This window comes from Megascapheus bottae, chromosome 2, assembly GCF_031878675.1.
Source record: "Megascapheus bottae isolate mThoBot1 chromosome 2, mThoBot2.hap1, whole genome shotgun sequence".
In the NCBI taxonomy this organism is placed as follows: Eukaryota; Metazoa; Chordata; class Mammalia; order Rodentia; family Geomyidae; genus Megascapheus; species Megascapheus bottae.
In genome coordinates this window covers 94,875,583-94,896,584 of record NC_143510.1, presented here as the reverse complement: position 1 = coordinate 94,896,584, position 21,002 = coordinate 94,875,583, and the positions used below count along the sequence as shown (strand labels likewise).

The window sequence follows — 21,002 nt, the reverse complement described above, 5'->3', positions numbered from 1 at the left end:
AGACCTTGTCAGGACACAACACTGACACTGACAGACAGCCTGTAAAAAACTGCTGACGAGATCCAAGACACAGGAGGCTGCGCTACCGTCCCAAATTAGTAGACACCACAGACACAGAAAAACCAAATAAAAGGCACAACCCCATTCTGAATTGTGGACGAGGACAAAGATATGAAGCATATTCTTGGGATAGGTGACAAAATGTGGATATGGATTCTAACAAGATACTATTCAGGGGCCAGGAGTTTGGCCTAGTAGTAGAGTGCTTGCCTAGCATGCACAAAGATCCAGGTTCAATTCCTCAGTAAAATACATAGGAAAAGCTGGAAGTGGTGCTGAGGCTTAAGTGGTAGAGCTCTAGCCTTGAGAAAGCCCAAGGACAGTGCTCAGGCCCTGAGCACCAGGACTGGCAAAAAAAAAAAAAAGAAAAAAGAAAAGATACTGTTCGAAGAGTAGCATATTAATGCTGTATTTCTATATTTTGACTGTATGTACTAAGACTATAACTGAGAGAATGTCTTTGCTCTTCAGAAGTATACATGGAGCTCTTTGAAGTGGAGACACAAAGTATCTCCACCGATTCTCATGCACAGGAAACACACACACTCACACATACACACAAATGCATAAGCAGAAAATGATGGGGCAAAACTAAGCAACTGACAGACACTGCAAAGAATATCTAAGAGTCACCTAGACTATATAACTTTTCTCTAAGTATCAAACTCCATCCAATATATCACTCAAGACAATACAGTCACAGGCTCCCTCCAGAAGAAAACACTTAGAAAGTGAGGAGGCAGGGTAAGGGGTTCATTTTCATTGCACATCCTTTGTGTGACATACATGTTACAGTGTGTGACATACATGTTACAGTATGTAACATACTGTATGTCAATGGTTCAAAAAGAAGATGAAAATTAACAAGAAAAGCCCCATCATGAAACCTGGAGCTGAGCCGTAGGAACTGTGATGACTTTTCAAGGCAGCTTCAGCCACAGCCTTCTGACCCCTGTCCTACTCTGACTACATCTCTGCCTGAGAATCTCTTCCAGAAACACCTGGATCTGGCGCTAGTTCCCTGTAGCCCAGCCATGTGCCCGACTCGCCACCTCCTGGCCAAGTTGGGCATTGCATCTCCAGCTCTTCAGGCTCCCTGAGTACCTGCCATTCTAGCCCTGCCCATTACTGTCTAGTCACACATTTGTCCCTGGCTAACAGTGCGTTCATGATCAATCCCCGCCCCAATCTTCCAAAAGTTCCAGTGTCTGGCGAAGTCAATGGCATCAACAGAGGATGGCCACGTGGCCAGTCTCAACAGGCTTTCAGGATAGCAGTAGGAAACGTGTGTTGAGGTAACGAGGGGTAAAGTACTGACAACACTTGGGAAATGCACGAGAGGAAACTATACAATCAACAGTGCCGTTGGACACTGGCATGGAAATACGGATGTCGATTTCTCCAAGGCAACTGGGGGGAGGCAGTACACTGCACGACAGCACACAAGGGCTCCTTTTCAAACCACCAGAAACAACTGTTCTCAGTTTCCAACACGTAGGGACTCACCGAGGTCTGTGTTGGGGCCGGCAAGCAACTGCTTGAACTTGTCCAGCCGGGAGGCTTCTCTGTTACTCCGAGCTGAGCTGCCAAGGGTGCTGACGTCAGCGGTGCCACCCAGGCCAACAGTGGCAGAGTGTGGCAGAGACTGGGACCGCTGCAGGGGGACAGCGTCGCTGGCACTTCCTGCGGGGAGTGAGAAAAGAGGGGTCAAGGTAAACATGTGCCTCTGCTCCCTTCCTCCCCTAGTGCTCTCGGGTGAGCACTCCAGGCCTGGCTCCCTCCCATCACACAGCAGCTAGGACATCAGTTGACTGACACCGGTGAAGCCAGCCTGCCTTGCCACAGTCAAGAAAACTGTGAGTGCTAGAAGAAGCCACACCAGCTCCCTCAGGAGTGCCAATGGTGAGACATCCCACGGGCCTGGAGTGCATGCAGATCAGGCCATTCCAGGTGACAGAGCAGGCCACCTGCTGAGCAGCCAGGCCTGGGCTGAGTCCCTGGAAAAGGGTGACCTCACCAAGGAACCATGGACAGGAGCAGGCCACTAGGACATGGGAAGGGTCCCTCTTCACTGCCCCTGTGCCCTCCAGGAGCTCAGAACCAAGAGCAGAGGAGGCTAGTCACCTGAAGACCCCCGGGAAAGGACCCTGTTCTGCATACAAAAGCCCCCCTGACCCACGGAGACCGGGCAGGGAGGTGAAATCACGGGTCTCATCTATCCATAAAGATAGGCTGGGACAAAAAGGCCTTGGGTCACGCAATACAGCATTACCAAGGCCAGTGTGCAAGAGGCTCTGCAGGCCCCACCCCCAGCTCTAAATCCCACCTAGAAATCTCACACTTGAAAACAATGAAAATAAGAGGAGAATACACAATCAACTCAGAAAAATGCCATAGAGTCACAAGCATCACGATACGCCCCTCAGGTAGCTGCACACCAGCTAGGGAAGACAGCCCCACTCCCGCCTGCCCCAGACTCCAGATGCCCACTCCCACCCCCCTTCCAGGCTACCCCACTCCTGACAGTGTGCACGGGAAGCCTTCACAAAGCCACCCCCTGGCCACCCAGCGGCAAGGTCACCCGGGCAGAATCTGGCCCAGTTACATTTCCAGAAAAGCTTTCCAAGGGAGGCACAGATTCCTCTCACCTTCTCACCAGGCAGCATCCAGAGAACACCTCCTCCCAGGCCTCAGCTCAGAGGGGGCCCACAAGCAGGGATGGGAGCACAAGGGGTAGGGTGGGGCAAGAGACCAGGTTCCTCAGTCCCCGTGTCAGAGCTGGGGCTGGGGCTGCACCTGCCCCCCAGGAAAGACACTCCGCAGGAGAGGCAGCCACACCATGCCCCAGAACTACAGGTGCTCAGCTGCATGTGTTCAGACTGTAGGAACAGAATTTACCAGTAAGGGAGGGGCCAGCCAGCAGGGCTGAGTGAGAAAGCTCCAAGCAGGGGATGCTGATCAAGATGCACTGCACCCATAAACTGCTTTGTGAAATGGCAACTTCTTTGTACAGCTACTTAAAGATAATAAAAAATAAGCAAGAAACAGTGAGAACTCCATTAAGTATGACCCCCGCCCACACCAGAGACCCATTTTTCTCCCAGCACTTGGTGCCTACTCCAAAATGGAACGGATAGAATCTAATAGTACAGCAACAGCAACATCAACTGTGGACCCATAACTCTGACCAGGTCTCCTGTGACCCTGAATGAAGGCCCAGGGATGTTCACAGAGGAAGACAGGCCCACCACCTGCCACACGAAACCTGACCACAGCTGTTAGCATCAAGGCAGGGTCAAGCGTCAAGCCCACTGCCCATGCGGCGAGCCCCAGAGCCCTTCTCCACCAAAGACATCACCAAATAAACAAAGTGCAGCAGATCTCCAGGATGAACCTACTGCCAGCTCCATTCAAGGGGCCGGGAGTTTGGCCTAGTGGTAGAGTGCTTGCCTAGCATGCATGAAGACCCGGGTTCAATTCCTCAGTACCACATACATAGAAAAAAGCCAGAAATGGTGCTGAGGCTCTAGTGGTAGAGCTCTAGCCTTGAGAAAGTCCAAGGTCAGTGTCCAGGCCCTAAATTCAAGACCCAGGACTGGCAAAAAAAAAAAAAAATTCAAAATATCTCTTCACAGGGCTGGGAATTTGGCCTAGTGGTAGAGTGATTACCTAGCATACACAAAGACCCAGGGTTCAATTCCTCAGTACCACATACATAGAAAAAAAAAGCCAGAAGTGGTGCTGTGGCTCAAGTGGTAGAGCTCTAGCCTTGAGGAAAAACCCAAGGACAGTGCTCAGGCCCTGAGCCCAAGCCCAGGACTGGCAAAAAAAAAAAAAAATCTATTCAGAAAGTTTTGAGTCTGGTGCTGGTGGCTCCCATCTGTACCCCTAGCTACTCACGAGGCTGAAATCTGAAATATAATGCAGAAATCTCAGGAAAGCTCATGAGAGTCCTACCTTATAATTAGCCACCAGAAAACCAAAAATGGAGCTGTCACTCAAAGTGATAGAGCATTACCCTTGAACAAAAAGCTCAGGGACAGGGCCCAGACACTAAGTTCAAGCCCCACAACCTACAAAAAAAAAAAAAAAAAAAAAAAAAAAAAAATGGGGGGTGGGAGAGTCATGACAGGCCAAAAGTAAAGAAGAGACATGGGGCAGGCCAGCTATGACCACGCACTGCCCTGCACTGCACTGCACTCTCAGCTCACCATCCACCCAGGATGGTGGCCAAGGCTAAGGCCTATGGGTAGCCCAAAGGCACCTGCAGCGTGAGGTCAGTTCCCCAGGTGACATGCCTCAAGGGAGAGGCAACAGATGCTGAAAGGAATAGAGAATACCTGATTTATATAACTCTAATCCCTCTGTATATCACCTTTATAATAACCAAAAAAGAAAAGGAACCCAGAAGCACAGAGTGGCATGTCCACCAGACAGAACTCCTCTGCGCAGCCTTCACCAGCTTTCCCTTCTCCCTGAGCCACCTCAACAAGACAGAATGGAGACCAGGCCCCCAGAGGCCTCTGGACACTTGTCCACTCATGTGCTTATCTGCTGAGGCCTCTACCTACAGTCCCTGAGAACAGGGTGCCCCGAGTTTGAACCCCAGCTCCACCACCGGGTGAGCAGCTCAGGGCCTTAGTGATGTCTCACCTGAGAAAGAAGAAGTTTACTGATTTTAAGGAGTCACTATTAAGTTTAATGGGTTTACCACTGAGGGGGCTCGCTGAAGTACCTGCCAGACAGTAAATGAACACGACACGCCATTATTAACATTATTGTCATTGCTACTATTATACTGAAGTACTCAAAAAGGCTTGCCCCAAAGAAAACAGGAGAAAGAGGCTGGCCGTAGGCAGGTAGAAGGACCAAGTCATGGGTTTCTTCTCATGTCACCAGCTACCTCCAGCACAACACACTTTGGGCTTACAGGAGCAGACATTCCACAGGGACAAACCATGGCTCTCCCACCTGGCTGGATGCAGCTCTGGTCAGAACCCCCACCCCTAGCCCCTGCATCTAGGATCCTCGGGACCATCCCCACAAGTGGGGGTGTCACGGAAGCTCCACTCAGGCCCCTAAGGGCTGAACAATTTGTACCACTGCATGCGATACATCAACATGAGAAATGGAGTTGAGGATCCTGACAACGCCAGGATAGTGCTGTGGCTGGAGGTGTCTGATCAGGAGGCAGGAAGTAGACCCTAGAACGTTCAGACAGCTAAAAAAATTCCAAACGGGTTTTCCACTTCCACGTCCAAATGACCAATATAATGATTCGTAGCACTCTCACCTGAGACTTGCAACACTTTTTAGAAATTCATCAGTTCCTAGATGATATTTTTGAAATGTAGCCTAGTATAAAGCCAAGACATGCATCTGCTAGTAGGCAAATGCCAACTTGCTTGCCTGTAACTGTGGTGAGCGGGTGCTAACCCAGGACGACCCTGGAGAGGGGCGAGCCTGCGGAATCTTCGCCGGAGACAGTGCTCCCCAAGCCCCATGATCCCGGTGCCTTCCTTGCACTGTGCCCTCCTTTCGGCCCACCCAGAGCCATTTGGAGGGAGATGCACTGTGCTTAGAGGAGCAAGAAAGCACATTGGGACCCCAAGGGAAAGTGCAGGCTGCCCTCAGCCTAGGAGAGTCATGCCAGGTAGAAGAGGGCCCTTGGGGTTTTCGTGGGTGGGAGTCCTGTGGCAAACAAGAGCCAAGAGGCTCCTTATCTCCCACAATGGGCACATGCCGGCCTGTAGGAAGAGAGAGAGCATGCCGGCCCTTGGGGGGGACGGGGTGCAGGCCACCTCCTCAGTGCTCCCCACCTACCTGCAGGACAGGGTGTGTGGCTCTCGCTGACAGACTTCACCAGCCGAAGGTCACCACCTGGGGCTGCTGGCAGCTCAGCCGCAGGGGGCCCTGCCACGGGCTTTGGCTCCTGCTCATGTACCAGCGGCTCTGGCGGAGCAGGCTGGCCCTGCCGCTGACTGTGATTGCGCAGGACACGGTGGGCTGTCTCCATGACCACCTCCGTGTTCAGGCTCTCGGCCGCCATGGCCAAGAGCTCGTCGTCGTCCTCCCCGGCGTCCCAGGCATCGCTCGTGTTGCTCTCGAACTCCTGGAAGGTGCTGACCCTTTTGGCCTTCACCGGGGTGGTGGGCACCTTGGGTGTGGACTTGAGCAAGCTGCAAAGCAAAGGCATCTTCACTGGGCAGCCCGGAGGCTGAAGAATATTCACACCACATAAATCAGCCAGGACAGAATCCCAGGTAACAAGATGCTTCAGGCCAGAGGAGGGTGAGGGGAAAGCAAACACAAAAAAAGAACGGAAAAAGCTCAAGACTAAGTGATGGCATCTCAGGGAAGGTCAGGCTAACAGCTTCTGCCCCCGGCACAGCTAGAGCTGGCAGGGCAATAGTGCCAGGAACCACAAACATGGCCTCCCTCCCGGCATCTCAGCCAATCTCCGACAGCACAGCTGCAGAGTGCAGGGCGTGGGACTGTGCCGAGGCCATGGCCTTGGACGTACAGGTGTGAAACAGCACATTTAGAGGAGACTGCCTCAAGCATGCCCACACATGTGCCCACACAAGGCACATGTCAGACCAGAGCTCAGCTCTACACCCTCTGCTCTGGCCTGCTGTGGTGGAAGAGTCAGGACTTGGGGCACAGAGGACAACAGCAAGGCAGGGAGTCACATGAGCCACGAAAAACAGCCTAGATCGGGGCCACCAGCCAGCTAAAGAGCAGCAGGCAGCCACTCTCCCACAGGATACCAACCACCACCTCACCACCTCACCCCACACTGGGCAGCGGCCTGCATACCCCCTGCCCACTGCAGGACAGCAGTGTCCCACACAAAGCAGCCAGCTGGAAGGGTGGACTGAGTGAGGGACCACCTCCCTGCTGGGGAGGGGAAAGGTCACTTACGTGCCATGTAACAGTGGATCAAAAGGGGGGTGCTGGGCTCCATACACATGCTGGATGCTGGTGGGGGAAAAGGAAGGGAAAACAAAATCATTTTTCTTCTGCTTCCCCAAGATCATACCACTGAATCAAAAAAAGAGCCAGCAACTCACGACATGTCCCCCTCCTCCACCAGGGAAGGCAGCCTTCCCTCTGCTGCCGCCATCCCACCCGCACCCCGCCAGCCAGCCAGGGTCCTGAGGGCAGCTGAGGTGAGGAGGGATGAATAGTGCCATACAGGCCTGCACCCGAGACACAGGCAAGGCATTCAGGACCTTCCAGAAAGCAGGCCCTTGCAGGAGCCGCAGCCTGCAGGCGCCTCCCTGTACAGACCCTCCAGCACCAACCCAGGGCAATGGGCCTCAGGGAGCCCTGCCCCAGAAGCATCTCACAGACAGCGGAAGCCACCAGCAAATGCCCAGCTGGGAATTCTCATCAGGTCCCACTCTGTCCAAAGACTAGCTGTAGAACTGCCCAAAGAAGATAAGTAAAACCTATGTGATGACTTAATGGATTTACTCGAACTGCTACATTGATCACTGCTCATCTGGTAAAGTGAAAGAAACAAATAGCCCAAGAGGCAGACTCCACTAATGGAGTCTTTATCCATGGCTGTCCCCTGTAGCCAGGATGGCCTTGGAACATGACCAAGCCAGGGAGGAAAAAAAAAATGGAGGCTATGGCCCAGTGGTAGGATGCTTGCCTAAGAGTGCAGGCACGAAGCTCTGGGTTCAATTCCTCAGTACCACATCAAAGAAAAAGCCAGAAGTAGCACTGTGGCTCAAATGGCAGTACCATATAACCTTAGGCCCAGTACCATACAAATACACGTTAAGCATTAAAATCAGCTTGGTTACAAGGCTGGAGCCGGGCACGGCGGCTCACACCTATAACCCTAGCTACCTAGGAAGCTGAGATCTGAGGATTGTGGTTCAAAGCCAGCCCAGGGACTAAAAAGTCCTTGAGACCCTTATCTCCGGTTAATCACCAGAAAACCAGAAGTGGCACTATGGCTCAAGGGGGGCAGTAGCCTTGAGTTGAAGAGCTCAGGGACAACACCCAGGCCCAGGGTTCAAGTCGCAGGACCAACGGCCAAAAAAAAAAAAAAAAGAAAAGAAAAGAAAAAGAAAAAGAAATGCTAACCTCCAGCCTCAGCCCTTCACTTCTCCTGCCCTCCCCAGCCAGAACACTAGAACAGTCTGAGCTCACCATCTCCCTCACTGCCAGGAACATGCACTAAACCAGCCCCTGCTTTTTGACACACTAACTGGAGCAGCACACAGGCAGGGAGAACTGCTGTGATGTTCTGAGGTGTTCTGAGGTGGCCCTTGGAGGAGGCAAATCAAAGGCAAGCATGGGTGAGGCCTAGCCATCTACGGAGAAAGCAGAGAACGTCTTCAGGTTTTAAAGGAAACCCTATCTCCTCTACCAGCAATATACCATGACCATGTCCCCATCGTGCTATGTCATTCTGCAGCTTCATCATCTAATGACCGGTCTGATATACAAAGAAAATGAATACAGCATAAAAAACTTGAAAGTGGGGGCCAGGAGTGTGGCCTAGTGGTAGAGTGCTTGCCTAGCATTCGATTCCTTGGTACCACATACCTAGAAAAAAGCTGGAAGTGGTGCTGAGGCTCAAGTGGTAGAGCTCTAGCTTTGAGAAAGTCCAAGCACAGTGCTCAGGCCCTGAGCTCAAGCCCAGGACAAGCAAAATAAAAGAAAAAAAAAAAAAGTACCCTGACCTCCCTACATGTTTATCTGCAACTCCTTGAAAATCTGTAATGGTTTAAAGTTAAAAAGTTGCTGTTTCAATACAACTCTGGTGGTAGTGGAGTTTGAACTCAGGGCTTCCCTGGATGAATGCCGTACCACGGGGCCACACCGCCAGCCCTTTTTCACAGTGGTGGTTTCTGAGCTAAACTCTCACTTTTTGCCCAGCCATACCTAGACCTCAATCCCTTTCTGCGCTTCCCTTGTGGCTGGATGCTAGGCACTCACCACTGAGAGGAGCCCTGGAACTCTCTTGCCCAGACAGACCTAGGACCACAATCCTTCCAACCCCAGCCTCCCACACAGCTAGGATGACAAGCACACACCACTGTAACCACATACTGATGTAGAGGGGGTCTCCCAACCTTTTTGCCAGAGCTAACCTGGAACTGTGATCCTCCCAATTGCTGGGCCACCAGCCCCAACTTCAGATTTTAAAGTTTTTAAACCATAGGAATCAGGGTGGGGCCATGGCAAATATCAAGCCCTAAGTTCCAATTCCAGTACTGCAGTAAATACTAGTTCCTTCATCTTGGGCATGAATCACCTCCCTGGATAATGTCAACTCCAATTTTATACCATACCACCACAAGGACACAACATAATGAGTTTAACCAACAGTGACTGTGAAACATTTAAGTTATCTAGAATTGTCTGTGGTTATTACGATAGCAAAAAAACCTACAGAGACAAACACTTGTGCACATCTCTGATAACCTCCTAAGGACAAACTTCTGCACGTGGAATGCACAGATCAAGAAGCTCTGGTCAACCCTGCTCAAGCACACTGCGTCATTCCTAACCCACCAGCAGACCCGGCGGCCCCCCAGTCACTGCTAACTTGACAGTAGAAAAGTGGTCACAATATTGACTGTGTGTCCTCCCACTTATGAGACTGAACCACTATTATAATGCTGTTTATCTGAACCTCTTCCCTCTGAAAACCATTCATAACTTTTTATTTGTTGCCCATCAGTCAGTCATGGGGCTTGAACTCAAGGCCCATACGCTGTCTTTGAGCACTTTTGCTCAAAGCTAATGCTCTACCACTTCCAGTTTTCTGGTGGTTAACTGGAAATAAGAGTCTCACAGACTTTCTTACATGGGCCAGCTTTGAACAGCGATCCTCAGATCTGAGCCTCCTAAGAAGCTAGGATTATAGGTGTGAGCCACTGGCACCAGGCTCCATCTGTAACTTTTGTCCATGTGCTCAGCCTCTTACTGATTAGAAACATTTCTTTGCAAAGAGAATCTCTTCTGGACCATTTCGGTGGTGTAGTCAGCAAAACAGCAGTCCACCAAAGAGACCCACGCCCCAGTGTCCAGAACATATCAATGTGTCACCTTAAATCACAAAAGAGATTTTGCAGATATGGTTGTAAATATTAGCCTTATGGAAGGGAAAACTGGGAGAGAGTAAGGGAAGGAGTAACACTGTTCAAGAAGAAATGTACTCATTACCTAACTTACATAATTATAACCCCTCTGCATATCACCTTTATAATGGCAATAAAGAAATTAAAAATCAAGAATATTCAGATGGCAGATTACTCTGGGTAATCTAGGTTGGCTATTCTAAATACAGTACTTAAGAGAAGAAAACTTGCTAGGTACTGGTGGCTCATGCTTATAATCCAAGCTACTCAAGAGGCTGAGATCTAAAGATCACAGTTCAAAGCCAGCCTAGGCAAGAAAGTCCATGAGACTCTTATCTCCAATTAACCACCAGAACACTAGAGTGGGGCCAGGAGTTTGGCCTAGTGGTAGAGTGCTTGCCTGGCATGCAGAAAGATGATTCCTCAGCACCATACACACAGGAAAAGCCAGAAATGGTATTGTGGCTCAAGTGGTAGAGCTCTAGCCTTGAGAAAGCACAATGACAGTGAGAAGGGGGGGGGGGGAGAGAGAAAGAGAGAGGGGGGGAGAAGAGAAGAGAAGAGAAGAGAAGAGAAGAAAAGAGAAGAGAGAAAACTACAAGTGGAATTGTGGCATTAAACAGTAGAGCATTACCTCTGAGCCAAAGAGCTCAGAGACAGCGCCCAGGCCCTAAATTCAAGCCCCACGACTAGGCAGAAAAAAAAAAAAAAAAAAAAAAGGCAGGAAACTTGCTCCCAGTTACACTCCAAGGGTCCAGAGAGAAACATGACTACAATAGTCAGAGCAATGTGCCACCACATGGAGACAGTGACAAGGAAAGCGGCCTCAGCAGGAACTAGCCCCGTCAACAGCTTGATTCAGCCCAGAGAACGACGTCCCACTTCTGGCCTCCAGCACCTAAGGTATTACCTATGCTGCTCTAAGCCAGAAAACCTCCAAGCTGGCAGCAGCTCCAGAACTGACGCAGGGGCACTGGGATCTCTCCTCTGCCCTCTGCCAGCAGCTCCACCCTGGGGCTCCACCTAAGGCCACCCCTGTGACACAGCATAGATGCTCAACTACGTGGAGCCTCCTACTCCCACGGTTTCTTCTTTCCCCACTTTCAGTCTGTTTGGAATTTGTTTTACTGTAGTGTTTACCAGGAAGCTTTTAAAATCAATTGTTCCAAATCCACTTGTTACATAATCTCTCCTTTCCCCATTAATTTGGGGAATACACTAAAAATAGGACATCAGGTCATTTTTCAGTGTCTATTTTCCATTCATTCCTATGCCTGTTGTGTTACATCAAACATCTGTTTTTACAACTTAAAATTCCCTAGTAAAATGTAACATTGTTTGTTGTATACCAGCTCTGTTTCTCGGTCCTGGGAAGCAAAAGTAAGTATAATAGGGGCCAGAGTTTGGCCTAGCATGCACGAAGATCGGGGTTCAATTCCTCAGTACCATGTACGTATAAAAAAGCCAAAAGTGGGGGCCGGGAGTTTGGCCTAGTGGTAGAGTGCTTGCCTAGCATGCACGAAGACCCGGATTTAATTCCTAGGTACCACATACATAGAAAAAAGCTGGAAGTGGTGCTGAGGCTCAAGTGGTAGAACTCTAGCCTTGAGAAAGTCCAAGGACAGCGCTCGGGCCCTGAGCTCAAGCCCAGGACTGGCAAAAAAAAAAAAAAAAAAAAAAAAAAGCCAGAAGTGGTGCTATGGCTCAAGTGACAGAGTGCAGCCTTAAGGAAAAAGCCGAAGGACAGTACCCAGGCCCTGAGTTCACGCCCCAGGACTGGCAAAAAAAAAAGTAAGTATAATACTATACAAAATATTACAAGTTTGACAATTTACTTATAAAGGCAAAAAGGCAAAAAAAAAAACTTTGCTCTTATAACGTTCTGTAGTAATATCTACAGAACATGTCATGGAAGCACATCAGCTTTGGTTGTGCCTCAACAAAAAAAATCATTTATTCCCAAACACAGAAAAAAATGAAACAGAGAGAAACTGCCAGGCCAGGGAAAGAGATGCGCAAGATCTGAAGACACACGCCAGACCCTGGTGCCTAAGCCTATAAGCCTTGCTACTGAGGCAAAAATCAGGAGGCTCAGTCAGGAAAGCTCATGAAATAAGCTGGGTATGGTGGCACACAGCTGTCATCCCAGCCACAACGGAAAGCCTGAAACAGGAGGATTCTGATCCAGACACATATTCAGGAAAGAAGGGAGACCCTACTTCAAAAATAATCAGCACGAAGAGGGGAATGGCTCAATGTACAGCGTCTGTCTATCAAGCCCACAGCACCGGATTCGTAACTCCAGCACTGCAAAAGAAGAAGAAAAGTATAAACTGTACATAAAATGTGTGAAATTTAAGTAGGTGGGCTGTCCTGGCTAAATTTCAATAAGGACACCGGACCTTCTGGAAGTCAATACAGCTTCGATCTGTCTTTGGGAGGGTACTCTTTCTTCCAACCGCTGATGCTACGTGAAGAAACCCAAACTATGAGAAGGAGCACCTGCCATCTTCAGTCATGACGTTAACAGCCCACACACACACAAACACGGACAAGCGAGCGAAGCAGCCTGGTACCACAGCCCTGGCCCTAAGTCCTGTCGGTGCTACCCAGGACATCAGGTGATGAGCAGGGACCAACATCCCCCTCTTCGGCCTGTTTGAACTTCTGACCCATAGAATTCATGGGCTTTAAAAAAAAAAAAAAAGTATCACCCAATTTGGTTCAAGCACAACAGTCAGGTATGTCCTTTCCCTAAATTTCACAAAGGCCTCTCTGACATCAGTGAAAGTTTCCAAGTTAGAGAATCTAATTACAGCTCCAACACTTTCTAACTGGGGAAGTTTTAGCCAAGTAATTGTTCTGCAATGTAGCTTCTGCATCAGGGAGACTGAAATAGGAGCGCGTGTAGGGCAGCGATGCAGCCAGTGACAGAGCATGTGCTTATACACGTGAGGCCAGGCTTTGGTCCTGAGCACCACAAAACCAGCTGCACTTCACATGAGAACCTCCTGAGTAACAGCGCATGGACACGGGGGCCTGCCAGCAGTGTTCAGGGCCCTTATCAATCTATCTGTGCTCCAACATTTAACCCCCTTCAGTCCCTCACTACATTTCTATTCAAAACTGGAGGCAGTAGGGCCTACAGAACATTATTTGCATGTCATTTTCACATTTCTTCAGCATTATCACAGACAGCAGGCTTTCCCCCCCCAGCATGCAGGAAACTCATTAATTCTTCATAGGTGAAGCACCAGTGTTTATTGAGCAGAAAATATTTCAACAAAGTTCAAGCTTGGACTAAGAAGGAACCTCATTTTATCTTATTAAAATTGCATGCTTATTTGGTCTTTCATGGCTCAAAACAGACTTAAACTAAAGCTATTTGTAAAGAAGTAGCAACCTACAACCTCATTTCAGCTTACGAAATCCTTTAAAAAAAAAATTGCAGGCCGGGAGTTTGGCCTAGTGGTTAAAGTGCTTGCCTAGCATGCATGAAAACCCGGGTTCGATTCCTCGGTACCACATATATAGAAAAAAGCCGGAAGTGGTGCTGAGGCTCAAGTGGTAGAGCTCTATCCTTGAGAAAGTCCAAGGACAGTGCTCAGGCCCTGAGCTCAAGCCCAGGACTGGCAAAAAAAAAAAAAAAAAAAAAAAAAAATTGCACACTAGGCAGTGCCAAGGGCTCATGCCTGTAATCCTACTCAGAAGTCTAAGATCTGGGAATTGTAGTTCAAAGCTAGCCAGGGAAGGAAAGTCTGTGAGACTCTTACCTTCACCAAGCTACCAAAAAAATCCAGGAGCTGTGGCTCAAGTGACAGAGCCACTAGCCTTGAACAGAAAAGTTCAGGGACAGAGGGACATATGCTACTTCTAGCCATTCACAACTAGAAAAGCCCACAATAAGGGGATGGCCCCAGCAAAGTTAGAAATGCACAAAACAAAATCCTTTTTCCATACAGTGCTAGGGATCAAAGCCAAGGCCTCATGTAGGCTAGGCAAGTACTGTACTGCTGTCACATCCCCAGCAGTATTTATTTATTCATATATTTATATTATATGTAGATGCATGTTATCTATTTATATATGAATTTGTTTTATATGTATTTTATATATGTAGAAAGAGAAGAAGCATAAATGTCATTATCAATTGAAGAATAGCTATACACATAATGGGATACTAGTCATAAAAAACAAATAATCTAGAGCTACCAGAATCAATATAGATAAATTCATAAACAAATGTTTATAGCAGCACTATTCACACTAGCCAAAATATAGAAATCAGCCAGGTACAAGTGGCTCACACCTGTCATCCTAGCTACTCAAGAAGTTTGAAGCCCAGGAAGAAAAGTTCATGATGCTTATCTCCAATTAAGCACCAAAAAAATGGGAAATGGTACTGTGGCTCAAATGATATGGCAGTGTCCATGAGCTGAAGAGCTGAGATAACTCCCAGGCCTAGAGGCCACGTCCCAAGATCAAAAAAAAAAAAAAAAAAAAAGAATGACAGAAGCCAGGTCCCAGTGGCTCACACCTATAATCCTAGCAACTCAGAAGGCTACGATCTGAAGATTGCAGTTCAAAGCCAGCCCAGGCAAGAAAGTTCATGTGACAAGCGTGAGCCACAGATTCATGCCAAAAATGGAGCTGTGGCTCAAGTATTGCAGTGCTAGCCCTGAGCAAGAAAGCTCAAAACTGCACCCAGGCCCTGAGTTCAAGCACCAGCTATGGCACAAACTGCAACAAAAAAGCCAGACCTGTTCAGTCTGGAACTCGTAGGTATCAGCAGGAGGGAGGAGAATGAACCGAGTGGGTAAAGAGGGGAGAGATAAATATAAATGAAGTCATATACACACGCGTGCGACGTGCTTTAAGAAGGAGGAGAAAGGAGAGAGCGTGATAAGAGGCACCTGCTGCTCGGGTACATTGTATACATGAATAGAGGTGACACAATAAAATCCATTTGAACAATAACATAAATAAAAGACAGGTTAACTTTCAGCAGGTGAAAAGAGAGATGAGACAGTGACCAGCAAGGAAGAACAAAAATCTGTTTATGCATCAAAAAAATAAATAAATGAAAATCCGTATCAGCATATTTATGACCAAAGGCCTCTTTGTGTCTCAGATGGGTGAAGAACAGCTCACAGGCATCATCTCCAGGGGCCACCATCCCTCACTGCCCCTAGGGGCTCAGGAGCAGCTGTCTAGATTCTGAGGCCCATTGCTTCAAAACTACCACCAGTTCAGTTTAACCCAGAGTGACACTCCCTGTATTTATATGTTCAGAAGGAATTTTCCAAGAAACTGATGTTAATGGGCTTTGGAGAAATGTATAAAAACCACCATTACAACAATAAATAACCCCAATGTCCCCTCTCCCCACCATATAATGTGAGACTCATATTGGCACCAAGGCGCCCACAGTAGAGAGTCTCTAGGGCTATCCTCAGCCAACACCCACATAACACTGGCCCAGTCCTGTCAGGCTACCAGCGAGCTGCTGCCCTGAGTGGCCACAGGCGCCGGCCTGTGTCTCCTGTCACACAGCACTAGGAGCCCACAGGGTACTGGCAACCACAAACAAGGCCACCTCCTCTCCAGCCACCTCCTCAGCAACTGGTCCCCTTTGCCATGCAACTGTTTGATCCCAACCCATGTGTACCTCTGCTCTAATGAGCTGGCCACTCCCACTGACTGGGCCTGACTGGGCCAAGAAGGCCTATCCCACGCATCCACAGAAAGCAGTCCCATGGGTCACGGGAGCCAAGGAACTGGCCTCGGGGCCACTCCCAAGTCACTGCAGTCACAACTCGTCTGCCTGCACTGCCCGACTTCCAGGGAGTACGAGTCACAGCTCTTCTGGGACAGAGCATTCTTACAGCACATCTTCCTCTCACATGACACAAGCAATATGTGCTTCTTACAAACACTTAGAAAAAATGAAGAAGTAGAAGTATTCTCTACATGCCATACCAAATGGGATACCCAGAGCCACCAGGCTTGTCCCAGACTGTGTGCACACTGGGCCACCAAGGTCAAACACGCTGTGCACAATGCGATAATGCTTATTCCATTTAATTCTCTCTCTACTGCACAAATACTTGAATGACTAGGGATCTTAAAGAAAGGATGTGTTTCTGTAGGATTTCTGTTACAAACAGAAATTAGCCTCTTGCTAACACCTCTTAAAAGTCCGATGCTGCCAGGTACTACTGGCTCAAGTCTGTAATCCTAACTATTCAGGAAGCTGAGATCTCAGGACTCAGTTCAAAGCTAGCACAGCCAGAAAAGTCCAGTAGATCTCTAAGTACCAAAAAGGCTAAAACTGGAGCTGTGGTAGAGCACTAGCCTTGAGCAAAAAAAAGCCCAGGGACCAGGTCCAGAGTTTGGTGTCAGGATTGGCACAAAAGTAAAAAATTTAAAAAACATACTTCTATGCTTCTTTCCATGACTCATCCTACCAAAGCTACTTAACAATCACAATATGTTGTGAAGCACACTTGCCAGCCACATAAAATGCTACCATGGCTCTAATGATTGGTTTTGAACAGAAAATTAACCCAGGGGCTGGGATATAGCTCAGTAGCAAAGTATTTGTATAGCAAGTGTAATGTCCTTGTTGTGACCCCCAGTATCAGAAAAGACCAAAAAAGAAAAAGAAAACTAACCCCACACAGGATTAATTCTAAAGGAAAACAATAATTCTCATGAGCCATTCCACAAGGCAACAGCTGCCATCTAGGAATAAATCACAGCATTCCCACCAGCCTGGGGACACCAAGTGACAGGTTCAGCTCTACTCCCAACATAAGTAGTGCAGTGTGTGCTGCAAATTCCAGCCACGTTCAAACACAGCAGACCTGAGGGAGAAACACTGAAATCCTGTATCTCTGTGGCAGTCCTGAGGCTGGGCATCGGAGCCCTCCCTGGCCTACCACTTGGAAACACATCCAGTGAAGACAAGTGAGGCTGGTGAGCCACGCACTCTCACAGGACGTCCCATGTAAGGCCGACAATGACACTGAGGAACTGCCCTCTCCAATTCCCCGTCCCTCGCCCTGCCTCTCCACCCATGACCTGCCCACACCCAGCTCCCTCCTCATCCTGCTGAGAGCTCATCTCTCATCAGAAGGCGGGGATTAGCATCACCTGACCTCGCTGCACACTACTGTGCCAAGAAGGCATGCGAGAGGACAGGCAGACACAGGGTACTTTTAGGAACTCTAGGGACGAAATCCAGCCATTCCCACTCAGCTGTGCTCGGATAGGCACCATGTGTGTGGAGGGAAAAGGTGGCACAGGACACCCACCCTGGTCTCATGTGTGCACACCCCAGAAGAGGGATACCCCTCTGCCAGGGCTGGACCTCAGCACCCCGCTGAGAGGGTGAACCTGAGGATACAGAACACCCAGCAGGGGTCATGAAGCCAGGAAACACTCTACCTTCAATGGGCAGTGTCCTGGGGCAGAGCCTTATGCTCCTCAGTCCCAACCATGGACCCCGATGGGTTTTGCTGCAGAAGAGGAGCCACAGCTGTTCCAACCAACTCCACACCCACCATGACCCACAATAACCTCCACTCCAAAAGAAGAAACAGCACTTCAGAAAGGGAACAAAAAGGCTGGGGATACTCAGAACAAATGACACACCACACACACACACCCCACAGCACAGGACCCCAGAACTGGGAAGAGCCTCCTGATGCCACTGCCTCTCCTCTGCAAAGTAAATACCAGGGTGGACCTGGAGGGAGCCAGAAACTCCACCAGATACCATCTCTCCCTGCCCGAGGCCACGTCCCCAGCCCTCCAGGTGCATGGAGGTCTGACTGCCCCTGGAGGGATCATGCCCTAGCTGGCCATGCACAACTCTGCCTTCTCCATGACATGCAGGGAGACGGCTGTGGTGTGGATGAGAGGCCTCATGCTGTGCTGGTTACAGACTCAGGATGGATGCTGACTCCCCAGGTTCAAATCTAGAGCCTCCACTTACAGGCTGTGCCAGAGTCAGCTCCTTTGTCTGAAGACCAGCAGGCCGCTGCCCCAGCAGGCTGTTGTGAGGACTGGCCCAAGGCAAGCACACAGTAACAATTCTAGTAGGGTGTCCTAGGTCCAGGCCACTGCTCTGCAGCTCCACAACAGGGAGCAGCCATTCTGGGACTGCAGACAAGTCCCTGGATTCATGTCAGCATTCCTGCTCCCGAGGGATTCTGTGTGAGGCCGCTCAAGCCCCTACTGCAGATATCCATCTTCTGTACTGGACCTGCTCCACTCCCCATGGCAGTAGGCTAGGAATGACAGAGGACTGTACTGCCAGAGAAGGCGAAAGGAGCAGGTATCACTCTGGCTCCAGGGAAGAGACCCACTTGCACACACCCAGGTACCAAGCAGTCCTTGTATGACGGCAGTGTTAGAGCCCTCACCCACCCTCCCTAACTGCCTACTGCTCTGTGAGTCAAGAAAGAAAGAAATATAACCCCAAGGCAGAGATTTGTTTTTAAAGTCGTTTTTGTCTTTATTGAAATTGAACCCAAGATCACCGATCGGGTGTCATGAACTCTTATTGTAACAAGGGCCCTCTGACCACCCTGAGACGACAGACTTCTGACACCTGAAGCCACTTCTGAATACATCCGTGCCTTGGCTATTTTAACATGCCTACCTTCTTACCCAGCATCTTCCGTTTTCCTCTTTCATCTAAAGCGAAAGTCTAGTCCCCTAAACATGTCTGAAGATATACCTCAGTGTTTTCTGTAGTCTCATAGCTGCCACTTAATAAATCTTTCTCTGCCCTTAAAAAAATTAACCCAGCCAGGTGCTGGTGGCTCATACCTCAGGAGGATGAGATTTGAAGATTGTGGTTCAAAGCCGGCCTCGGTGGGAAAGTGCCTGAGACTCTTACAATTAACCACCAGAAACCAGAAGTGGTGCTATGGTTAAAGTGCTAGAGCACCAGCCTTGAGAAAAAGAGCTCTGGGAGCTCTGGGAGTTCAACCCCCACCACCAACTGAAAAAAAGTCAATCCAAGAGAGCCAGGTACAATCAGGATGAAGCCAGCTCCGGCATGAAAGTTCACAGAACCCCGAGTCAGCCAACAGCCATGTGGGAACCTCCAGGCCATCCCAGGCATAAATGTGAGATGCTAGTCAAAAGCTAAGGCGAAAGGGCTAAGATTAGGGTACAGTGGTAGAACACCCATCCAGGAAGCACAAGGTCCTGAGTGCAAACCCAGTACCTCAAAAACAAAAGAACCCATAAGTCCAAATCTGATCAATTAAATAGGCAAGAGGTAAAACGATTCACCTAAAATGAATTGTTCAAAACATTCCTAGATAAAATAACAAACAAGAGATAGAACGCAGAGTGATCACTGGGGAAAAGCAAGAAAAAGAATTGCACACATAGCCAAAACTAACAATGCTCTCCACAGTCCTGTCTCCATAAAGACAGCAAGAGAGAACGATCCATGCCAGACACCCTGAACATGGAAACATGGAGGGCTCTTACTGGGTAAAGAGCCACTTCAAAACCACAGTAAGTATAGACCTGTAAGAACACGGGTGGCTACTCAGAAGTTCTGACAAAAACTCAGTTTAATTCCTGGGCCCAGCACGACACAGAAGGAACCCTCCATGCTCACTTCCTATCCAGCACCCTCCAGGCCTATGACCAAGGTACTGCCACGGTGCTGGAGAAGTTAAGAACAAAGACCAAGGACCAGGGCAGTGCTTCCCTAGCAGGCAGCCCCAGCACACTCCCGCAGAACACAGCTCTGGTAGTATGGCACAGCGTCACCAGGCAAAAGTCTAGGTGCTGGCCAGCAGCTCTCCTTCCTGGAGGCTTAAGGGGAGAATGTGTCTCCCACTCATTCTAGCTGTAGAATTCTGCTTTTGGAGTACAACCAAGATTCCCATTCTCCTACTAGCTGCCAGCAGAAGGCTGTTCCTAGCTTCTAAAGGCCACACCACATTCCTTGGCTCATGGCCCCATCCTATGTTCAAGAAGAGAAGAGTGGACCAGTTCATCTCACATCAACTCTCTCCAATCACTTTTAACAGTTCTTGTGGTTACACTGGACTCACCTTGTAACTAAGGACAATCCTCAAGTCACAGTCGGCTGATCTGACAACCGAGGTTCCCTTGCCACATACAATAGCATTTGTACAGGTTTCAGGGAAGAAGACACAGACACCTTTTGGGAAGGAGCAGGATTCAGCCTACCATATCCCCTTCCCCCCGACCAGACCCCAGTGATCACAGCCACCCTCCACATGCCAGCCTCTGCTGAATGCACAGTGCCACCTGCCACCTCTCCCCACCCACAGCTTCACGTTCACCACAGCCTCCTATGCCCACTACCCCTTGCCTGCTCAGCAAGCATGACCACCAGCACAGTGTAGGGCCAGCCCAGCCCTTCAACATACCCTGGTGGCTCTTAGGACCAAGACCCAAACCTGCCCAAGGCCTCTGAAGCTTCTGAAGCCAGCCCACTGCAGCTGGCCCACCTAGGCCTTGCATCTTCCCTGCAGGAGGCCGACCGCCCGGCCTGCATCTGGGCATCTGGGTGCATCTGGCTCCTTCTCCACTTCCAAGTCTCGGCTTATACAGACTCCCTGGAGGACATCACCATTTACCCAAGTAGGACCCTACCTTCTGCCAGCAGGCCTGGACTGTGCCAGTGCTCCGCAGTCCGTATTCACACGGGCCTGAGAGAGCCATGTCTACTCGTCCACAATTCAGCGTCATCCCTGGACTTTGAAGGTGTTCCTAGACATGTGCATGGCTGCTCCAGCCCCAACAACTCCTCTCCTTACGCGGGTGCCTGAT

General features: G+C 49.3%; 1 protein-coding gene across 2 annotated transcripts in view; it reads right to left on the bottom strand.

Moving 5' to 3' along the window:
- Tbc1d22a (TBC1 domain family member 22A) overlaps positions 1 to 21,002 on the bottom strand; it is a 266,527-nt gene that overhangs the window by 240,932 nt on the left and 4,593 nt on the right. For both annotated transcript variants that reach the window (XM_090328902.1, XM_090328903.1), the window contains exons 2-4: positions 6,985 to 7,041; positions 5,884 to 6,239; positions 1,567 to 1,743 (exon numbers count right to left, since the gene is read on the bottom strand). In XM_090328902.1, coding sequence (XP_090185028.1) covers positions 1,567 to 1,743; positions 5,884 to 6,239; positions 6,985 to 7,041 — 590 coding nt within the window. The remainder of the gene's footprint in view (positions 1 to 1,566; positions 1,744 to 5,883; positions 6,240 to 6,984; positions 7,042 to 21,002) is intronic.